This window comes from Mauremys mutica, chromosome 2 (genome assembly GCF_020497125.1).
Source record: "Mauremys mutica isolate MM-2020 ecotype Southern chromosome 2, ASM2049712v1, whole genome shotgun sequence".
Lineage (NCBI taxonomy): Eukaryota > Metazoa > Chordata > Testudines > Geoemydidae > Mauremys > Mauremys mutica.
In genome coordinates this window covers 5,269,469-5,279,050 of record NC_059073.1, presented here as the reverse complement: position 1 = coordinate 5,279,050, position 9,582 = coordinate 5,269,469, and the positions used below count along the sequence as shown (strand labels likewise).

At 68.5% G+C, this 9,582-nt stretch overlaps 1 protein-coding gene across 1 annotated transcript in view; it reads right to left on the bottom strand.

The window, feature by feature from the left end:
• Window positions 1-6,431: 6,431 nt before the first annotated feature.
• SLC52A2 (solute carrier family 52 member 2) overlaps window positions 6,432-9,582 on the bottom strand; it is a 15,356-nt gene continuing 12,205 nt past the window's right edge. Inside the window, exons 6-7 of the mRNA XM_045003330.1 lie at window positions 8,770-8,893; window positions 6,432-8,051 (exon numbers count right to left, since the gene is read on the bottom strand). Coding sequence (XP_044859265.1) covers window positions 7,839-8,051; window positions 8,770-8,893 — 337 coding nt within the window. The 3' untranslated portion in view covers window positions 6,432-7,838. The remainder of the gene's footprint in view (window positions 8,052-8,769; window positions 8,894-9,582) is intronic.

Genomic DNA, 9,582 nt, shown 5'->3' with positions numbered 1-9,582 from the left:
TGCTCAGCCCCTCCCGCCCCCCGGAGCCCTGCCTCATTCAGTGCTCAGCCCCCCTCCCCCCCGGTCCCGTGCGTCATTCAGCCCTCAGCCCCCCCCGGAGCCCTGCCTCATTCAGTGCTCAGCCCCCCCCCCCCGGAGCCCTGCCTCATTCAGTGCTGAGCTCCCCTCCGGAGCCCTGCCTCATTCAGTGCTCAGCCCCCCCCCCCCCGGAGCCCTGCCTCATTCAGTGCTCAGCTCCCCTCCCCCCCAAAGCCCTGCCTCATTCAGTGCTCAGCCCCCCCCGGAGCCCTGCCTCATTCAGTGCTCAGCCCCCCCCCCGGAGCCCTGCCTCATTCCGTGCTCCGCCCCCCCCCCCCCCGGAGCCCTGCCTCATTCAGTGCTCAGCCCCCTCCCGCCCCCCGGAGCCCTGCCTCATTCAGTGCTCAGCCCCCCCCCGGAGCCCTGCCTCATTCAGTGCTCAGCCCCCCTCCCCCCCGGAGCCCTGCCTCATTCTGTGCTCAGCCCCCCCCCCGGAGCCCTGCCTCATTCAGTGCTCAGCTCCCCCCCCCCCCGGAGCCCTGCCTCATTCAGTGCTCAGCTCCCCTCCCCCCCGGAGCCCTGCCTCATTCAGTGCTCAGCCCCTCCCGGAGCCCTGCCTCATTCAGTGCTCAGCTCCCCCCCCCCCCCGGAGCCCTGCCTCATTCAGTGCTCAGCTCCCCTCCCCCCCAAAGCCCTGCCTCATTCAGTGCTGAGCCCCCCCCCCGGAGCCCTGCCTCATTCAGTGCTCAGCCCCCCCCCCCCAGAGCCCTGCCTCATTCAGTGCTCAGCCCCACCCCCCCGGAGCCCTGCCTCTTTCTGTGCTCAGACCCCCCCCCCCGGAGCCCTGCCTCATTCAGTGCTCAGCCCCCCCCCGGAGCCCTGCCTCATTCAGTGCTCAGCCCCCCGCCCCCGGAGCCCTGCCTCATTCAGTGCTGAGCCCCCCCCCCCGGAGCCCTGCCTCATTCAGTGCTCAGCCCCCCCCCCGGAGCCCTGCCTCATTCAGTGCTGAGCCCCCCCCCCCGGAGCCCTGCCTCATTCTGTGCTGAGCCCCCCCCCCGGAGCCCTGCCTCATTCAGTGCTCAGCCCCCCCCCCCCGAGCCCTGCCTCATTCAGTGCTCAGCTCCCCCCCCCCCCGGAGCCCTGCCTCATTCAGTGCTCAGCTCCCCTCCCCCCCCAAAGCCCTGCCTCATTCAGTGCTGCCCCCCCCCCCCCGGAGCCCTGCCTCATTCAGTGCTCAGCCTCCCCCCCCGAGCCCTGCCTCATTCAGTGCTCAGCTCCCCCCCGGAGCCCTGCCTCATTCAATGCTCAGCCCCCCCCCCCCCGGAGCCCTGCCTCATTCAGTGCTCAGCCTCCCCCCCTGAACCCTGCCTCATTCAGTGCTCAGCTCCCCCCCCGGAGCCCTGCCTCATTCAGTGCTCAGCCCCCCCCGGAGCCCTGCCTCATTCAGCACTCAGCCCCCCCCCCCGAGCCCTACCTCATTCAGTGCTCAGACCGCTGGGGCAGGGCCACCCCCTGGAAGCAGCCTAGGCCCCAATCCAAACACACGAGTAGGGGCCAGTTTACATTCTGTACATAGACACCCTGCCACTGCGGTGGGGAGCCAGGCCGGGGACTGGGGACAGGGCAGGGCACCGGGCTGGGGAACAGGTGCTGCAGGGAGCCGGGCCGGGGACTGCGCTGTAGGGAGCTGGGCCGGGGGATGGCGCTGCAGGAAGCGCTGTGCATGCAGCCAGCACGGGGAGGGCTCAGAGTTTCGCTCCGGTGCTCTCTGGCCAGCGGACGCGAGCTGCGCCTGTCCAGACCTTATGGCCTAGCTTGGCTGTTTGCTGCCGTGAGGGGCCCCCCAGGGACTAGCCCCGTTCCTCAGAGCTGCAGACCGGCCCCAGGGTGGGGGTGGGGGGCGCTCACACGCAGGGCTGGTGCAAGGATGTTTCGCGCCCTTGGCGAAACTTCCACCTTGCGCCGCGCCCCCCGCCCCCCGCGCCCCCCCCGCCTCCCTGTGGCAGCTTCCCCCCACCACTCTGAGGCGCTCCCCCCCCGGACCCCTGCCCTGAGGCCCCCCCCACCGCCCGGTGGCAGCTTCCCCCCTCCACTCTGAGGCGCTCCCCCCCAGACCCCCGCCCTGAGGCCCCCCCCGCCCCAGCTCACCCCTGCTCCGCGCACCCCGAGCACGCCGTGGCTGCTTCACTTCTCCCGCCTCCCAGGCTTGCAGCACCAATCAGCTTAGGCGCCGCAAGCCTGGGAGGTGGGAGAAGTGAAGCAGCCACGGCGTGCTCGGGGAGGAGGCGGGACAGGGGTGAGCAGGGGCGGGGAGTTCCCCTGTGTGCCGCCCCCCTTACTTGCTGCAGGCGGCCCTTCCCGCACTCCCCTGCCCCAGCTCCCTCCGCATAATGCCGGTGGCGACCAGGGCGGCCGAAGATCCGGCTGCCGCGGTCACTGCTGAAGAAAATGGCGCCCCCCTCAAATCCCAGTGCCCTAGGTGACTGCCTAGGTCGCCTAAATGGTTGCACCGGCCCTGCTCACACGGCCGGTCGGCACCGCAGCAGGGCTTAGCAGCTGGAAGCCCCCAACCCCCCAGCTGGACCCTGCTGCCATCCCAGCCCATGCACACTTAGCCGGTGCCTGCAGCTCAGGCAGGACTGCTCAGGGGACGGGCGCTGGCTTTACTTGCTGGGATCCGGGGGGCAAAGGTTCCTCTCCCGTGGGACACAGCAGAGAGTCCCGGTGGCAGGGGCCCTGTGCTGTGCCCATAGGCGCTAAGGCAGGAAGAGGTGCCCAGCCTGGCGCTGCAGAGCAGCCGTGCATGGCGAGGGCGGTGCTCACGCAGGATTCGGCGGACAAGCAGTGCCCAGTTTGGAGCGTGCGTGTATTGAGTTCCATGTCCCAGCCGCGGGAGATTCCGGGGACTGTCAGACAACGATGCTGGAAGGACGGGAGAGATTCAGAACGTTCAATCCTGTAAAACACACCCCGGCCACGTCGCTCCCCGGGCCCAGCCTCCAGCCGCAGGCTCCCCCGTCTCCAGCAGCGGCTGGACTCTGCCAGGCTCCCCCAGGGAAATACTCACCCCTCGCTTCACGCCGGGCACCGGTACAAACCAGAGCCTGCCCCCCTGGAGAGCAGGCGGCTGCACCCCCCTGCCACACCCCGGGGCACAGGCCTGTGGGCACGTGAGAGCCAGGCTGGCCCCGGGCCCGGGTAGCTCTCACCCCCCCCCCCCCCCCCCCCGGCACCGCTGGAAGCTGAGCTGGGATGAGTCAGCTCAGCCCGACGGGTCCCACTGTGCCCCCCCCAGGACACTCTCCCTCTGAGTCCCTCTGACAGTCCTCCCCCCTCGGCGTTAACGCTTCCCAGACGGGCACGGGGGGGTCACACTGTTCTCCACTGAGCGCCCGCCTGCAGCGTGAGCGGGGCTGGCACAGAGCGGCCCAGATCCAGGCAGAGGCTGGACTAGACACCCCGGGCAACAGGGACAGGCCCAGGCCCAGGCCCCCTCCCCAGGCTGCCCACGGAGCCGTGCCGAGACGCCGAGCTCTTTTCTGAGCCCTGCTAGGGTCTTGGCCTTCACAACATCCCCTGGCGAGGAGTTCCACAGGTTGACTGGGCGTTGGGTGAAGAAATCCTGCCTTTGGTTTGTTTTAAACCCGCTGCCTGTTAATTGCATTGGGTGACCCCTGGGTCTTGTGTTCTGAGGAGTAAGTAACACTCCCCTAGTCACTACAGACCTCTGAAGAGTCCGTGTCTCATTCCTCTCTCCTCGCACGGCAGCCGGTCCATCCCCCCCCCCCCTCCCCATCACTTTCATTGCCCTTCTCTGCCCCGTGTCCAGCTGTGACAGCTCGCTTGCACTGGGGCCCCCAGACCTGCAGGCCGTATGCAAGGCCTGGCTCACCATGGCTTTGCACAGCGGCAGTGTGGGCAGAGTGTCCAGGAGTCCCAGCCACACCCCCAGCCAGGCAGGGGAACCCCATGCTGGCATGGACGGGGCACACCTGGACGTGCGGGACCGGATCTCCCTGCAAGGAGCAGCATCCTCAGGCACCAGGCTGTCACCTCCCGAGGACACGAGTGCCCAGGTCTCAGAGGGCACCAGGCAGCCCAGCTCCGGCGGCCTCTTTTCAAAGGAAGGGCTGGCGTTGCCCCACACACCATGGGCACCATCAGTGCCCGTTCCCATCGCCAGGGCTCCCGCCTTGCCCCCACCCCCACGCTCTCCCCCGAGACAGCCCGAGCACCTCGCCTGATTGCACAAGCCCAGCACCCTGGGGCTGGCTCTGGTGAGGGCTTCCGGCGACTCAGGCGTGGGGCAGAACTGACTGCGCTCTGCCCACAGGCTGGTCCTGGAGCCCGCCAGCCGCTGGGATTCCCAGGGCCTCAGCCAAACCCCAGCAGAGGGTTTTCTGTTTGTCATTGCCAAGGATGTGGAGTTCTTCCTTGGGCCCTGTGCTGTGCCCTGCCATGCTCCACCCCAGAGCTGGCTGGGTCCCTGTGAGCTGCCCCATCTCCCTGCAGGCCGGAGGAGCCCCTGCCCCGCCGGGCACACCGCAGCGGCAGAGGAGCTTGGCCAGCTGCTCGCGGGGAGGAGGAAGGAGCCGGCCGCGCTCCATCAGCCTGAGGCGCGATAGGCCGGGGAAGCAGGTGGAGCTCTAGGCAGGCGTCTCAATGCGCAGCAGGTATGAAACTGAACCAACCCTGACCCCCAGCTCCCACGGAGAGGGGCAGTGATGGGGGTGTTTCCCACGCCCAGGGCCAGCCCAGCAGCACACCACTCACACCCAGGGTGCTTCTCCCGGCCTGGCACCAGGGCACCCGGCTGCCACCAGCCTATTTAAAATATGCCCAGCGCTCTCTGCCTCGCGCCCAGCCGAGGAGAAAGGGCAGCGATCTGACGGCTGGGGCAGCTTTGAGGAGCCCACAGAGGAAGAGTCAAGGCCAAAGCTAACCCCAGCCTGTGGCTCTGAGCACAGCGAGGCCTGGCCTCTCTTCTCTTGTGGCAGTGAGTTCCCCAGGCCAGACGCAGCTGTGGGGAAAGTGCCATCTCCCGCATGCAGCAGCCTGGCCCCCTGGGATGCAGCCCTGCCGGAAGCCGTGCTCACAGGGCCGAGGGCTCCGGCTGGCCCGCGTTCAGCAGGGAACCAGTGCAGCGTGGGGCAGCAGGGGCTGTGCCCACAGGGGCCTGGGGCACTGTGCTGAGTGCCAGGGGGACACCAAGGCAGCTCCCTCATCAGCTGGAACGAACTGCGGGAACCAAGCCCAGCAGCCCCAGATGTGTGGGGCACCCTGGCCAGCTCTGGGTCTGCAAGATGGGGCACAATCTTCACCCCAGCCATGAAGGGGAGGAGCAGACAGATTCCTCCCATCTGCCTCCGAGAACATCTAGGCTCCCACAGCACCCAGAGTCCTAGGCAAGGGGATGGGGCCGGCCCAGCCGGCCCCGGCCCAGCCCTGCCCTATGCCGTGCAGACCCCAGGGCAGGGCTAGTCAGGCGCCGGCACTTCCTGAGCTGCCAAACAATCAACCCTTCCAGGCATCCTTCCCCGTGCAGCAGGTGGGGACCAACGCGGAGCTGCCTCCCCCCGCCCCAGCACAGACACCCCTCGCCGCTGTCCTGCAGCCTCCCTCCCGTCCGGAGCCAGCCCAGCTCCCCGGAGCTCCCCTCTAGCACTAGCTCTCCAGGACACGTCGCCCCCAAGGCTCTCAGGTCACGCAGCCCCCACCACTTGGCCTCCCCTGTCCCTGCTGCCTGGCTCCAGGCCCGGCAGAGCCTCGTGTGCTCCGAGATCACGCGGGCTTGTGGAGAGCAGCTGTGGTTTGGCCAGAGGCTGTAGCAATCTGAAGGCTGCGGAGCATTCCAGGAGCCGGCCCCAGGCCCACACCCTCGTGGTGCGGCACGGCTGCTGCCTGCAGCTCCATCCATTGCACGGACAAAGGGAGCCCTGTTCTGCAGACAGCTCCTGACACTCAGCAGCCAGACCCACCCAAGGCCCAGAGCAGGTCACGGTGCTGCCCCTGGGCGTCACTAACCGGGGAGCACTCGGAGCTGCATGGGCCATGCTGGGGGTGTACTGCACCCCCCTGGAGCCAGGCTTCCTGCCTGCCCGGGGCCCCCACACAACTGCAGCCCTCCCTGGGCCAGGAGCCACCTGCCCAGGGGCTCTCCGGGGCAGGCTTACGCCCCAGTAGCTGCATGAGAACGGCCAGGCTGCGTCAGAGCAGTGTCCTGGCAGCCGACAGGGGCCGGAGCCCGGTGCCCCGGGGGAGCGAACAGAACAGGGAATCACCAAGTGACCCACCCCAGAACGGCGCCATGACTCGCTAGCCCTGCAGCCACACAGCTGGCTCCAGCCCTCCCAGGGGGACGCGGCGGCCCCAGGCCGGAGCCCCTGCCCAGGGACACCAGCGCCAAGCCCCAGTGAGTGGGATAAGATTTATTCCTGCTCCACCCCTCCGTGGCCCATGGCGGAGGGGAGTCGGCGTCTACACGAAATCACCATCGTTCTACGGCCGCGGAGACAGATCGCCGCCCGCCCAGCCCCGTGGAGCCCAGCAGGAGCCAGTGAGAGGCAGCGGCCTGAGCACACCGGGCCGCATGCGGCAGGGCCTGCAGAGGTGACACGGCCAGTAGCCAGGCTGTGCGCACCACCCTGCGCCTACGGGCCTGGCTTAGGAGACCCCCCAAGGCTGGGGGTTCCCTGCTGGCTTTGGTCCCAGGCTGCTCAGGGAACAGAGCACCTCCCCCCCCCCCGCAGTGAGGAACCCCTGTCCCCCCACTGCAGTTTGTGTCGCCCCAGCCCGGGTCCCCCCAGCCCCCCCGGTTTTTGGGGGGCAGGAGCCATGCAGACCTGCAGAGGGTCAGGCAGCTGTTTGCCCCTTGTCCTGCCAAGATAAACTCCCTGCGCTGAGGCCGACCAGCTCCTGTGCCGGAGAAGAGGCTGCTGGGAGTGAACCATGGGGCTGGCTGGGCATCCGGGATCCACCCTGAAGGCAGGGCACAGACCCCAGCTCTGGGGCACAGGCTGCAATGGCTGGGATCAGAGACCAGCCCCTCCCCGGGCTCCCCCTGCTAAGTGTTGGCTCTGCAGTGAGCAGGGGCAGGATTCCCTGGGGGCTACCACGGCACAGAGGGTATCGAACGCAGGGCAGCCCAGCCGCAGGCTGGCAGGTCCCCGTCCGCCAGATCCCCAGGTGCTGGGGGGACCGCGGGCCGGAGGGCGGGGGCAGGGCCGCCCAGGGTTAACATGTACTGAGAGCGCTGGGCGGGGGCGGCTGCGCAGCGAGTGGAACGGCGCTGGAGAAGGGTGCCCAGCGGCTCCATCCAGTCAGCAGCCATTGCTGTGGGAGGGGTGGACCCCATGGAGCCTAGTCCTGCGCCACAGGGGCCCCCAGCTCCGACATTCGGACAACGGCAGCAGCGCCAGCGAAGGGCCCCCCACCCCAGCCCCAGGTCAGTGCGTCCTAAACTCTGCCGGAGAAGCACGAGTGCAGCAGCTGCCAGCCCCAGGGAACCAGGCCACAAGGCAGGGCTGCTACCCCTCTCCCCAAGCAGCAGGGCTGGGCAGGCCTCCTGGCGCCTGGTCCGTACGGTAGTGTGACCGGCCCATGGGCCTGCTCCGAGCAGCAGGGGAGAGCAAAGGCTCCCAGCTGGCCAGGGGCACCACGGGCTTCTCCTCTGAAGCATCAGCTACTGGCCAGGAGCCGCGGGACGAGCCGGCCCAGCGCTCTGACCCTCTACAGCAATTCTTAGGTCCCGAAGGCAGAGGCCAGCTGATGCCAGTTCCAGCCGGGCAGAGCCTCCCTGGGCCCGCTGTGTCCTGCCCCGCTCATGCCCCGCAGCTGTCGGTACAGTCCTGCCCGCTCCGGAAGAGGTGATAGATGCTGACGAGGGGGAACATGGCCAGGGCGCCCACCAGGGAGCCCGCCTGGATGACCGCTCCACACCACACCAGCGCCGCGTGGCCGGCCTCGTGCAGCAGGCTGCCGATCACCACCTTGAGGTAGGAGAAGAGGCCCAGGAACAGGATCCAGGACAGCACCTGTCGGGGAGAGACGGGGCCTCAGCACCTCGCCAGCCACGGGGGCCAACCACAGCGACCCAAGGGAACCCAAGGGTGGCGACGGGCAGGACCAACAGAGCCATCCCCGCCTCGTGGGCCAGAACCCCTGAGCAAACAGGCCTGGGGGCCGGCTGAGAACCAGGGGGCACTCGCCAGCCCCTGGGGATCCCGGGCATTGCCTGGACCCCCAGACATTTCGCCAGCCCTGTGAGCCTGGTATCAACCCAGGGCCGGCTCCAGGCACCCGCGAAGGAAGCAGGTGCTTGGGGCGGCACGTCCCTCAGTCCGTCTCTGAGCTGCCGCTGAAGAGAGGGAGGGAGCGAGGGGCCCGCCGCCGCCGAACGGAGCAGCACCACTGAGCTGCTGCCCATCGGCTTTACCTTCTTTTCTTCCCTTCGCTTCGCCGCTCGGGCGGTAATAAAGCTGGCGCCGGCCCCGTATCAGACACCTGGGGACTGAACCCCGAGGAGCAGCCCAGGGCAGGAGGGGCAGAGCCGGGAGCCACGGGAGGAGACCGGAGGGACGTTTCCCAAGGGCCCTGGGAAGCCCCGGCAGGTAGAGGCCGACTGGTCGGTGCCCCAGAGATCAGGCCCTGGAGCAAAGCCGCAGCCCACCAGCAGGGGACGCTCTGACGGCTCCTCTGCAGCCAGGTGCAGGGGCCCCCAGAGAGACCGGGGCCGGACTCCACCCTACTCACCACCAGGGCGACTCCTGCGGCACTGCCCAGCAGGGGAGGGCAGGGGCTGAGCACGGCCAGCACCATCAGATAGGCCGCAAAGACGCCTCCCAGCACGGAGATGACGCCCAGGCCCACCGCTGACCTGGGGGGAGAAGGCAAAGGAGGGTCAGTGGCGGGCCGGGGGGGCGAGTGGGGGCAGGGGACAGGAGCACGGCCCTGCTGTCTGAGCAGCACCGGGGGCAGGAGGCGTTAGACTGGGGGCGCCAAGTGCTGTGCTCTTGGGGTGCAGGGAGAGCTCGGAGCAAGGCTTGGGGTGCCCCGAGAGGGACTCCCACGCCAAGGCCCCTGTTGATTTAGTAACATGCTGGGGGGGCGGCTACGTCAGTTTGTACAGGTGGGGCTCAGAGCAGAGCTCTGTAGGGGAGGGGCCGAGCTCAGCGTTCCCATCGCTGTCGTGTCTACACTGAAGCGGGGCAGCGGCACAACTGTAGGTGTAGCTGTACCTGACACGGGGAGGGGGGGGGGGGGTGAGAGAACACTGGCCCGGCTGGAACAATTCACCCCCCCCCCCAAGCTGGTCAGGCTGCAGCATCTCCATGGGGCCTCCTCCTTCAGCTGAGAACACCTCACACCACACCACACCTCTCCAAGCCTGCTCCGAGAAGAGCCTCTCCCCCATAGGCTAGGCCAGATTTAGAGCTGTGGGGACGTGTGGGGAGGGGGGCTCGGAGCTGTGAGGACGTACGGGGAGGGGGGCTCGGAGCAGAGGGGACGTACGGGGAGGGGGGCTCGGAGCAGTGGGGGCGTACGGGGAGGGGGGCTCGGAGCAGT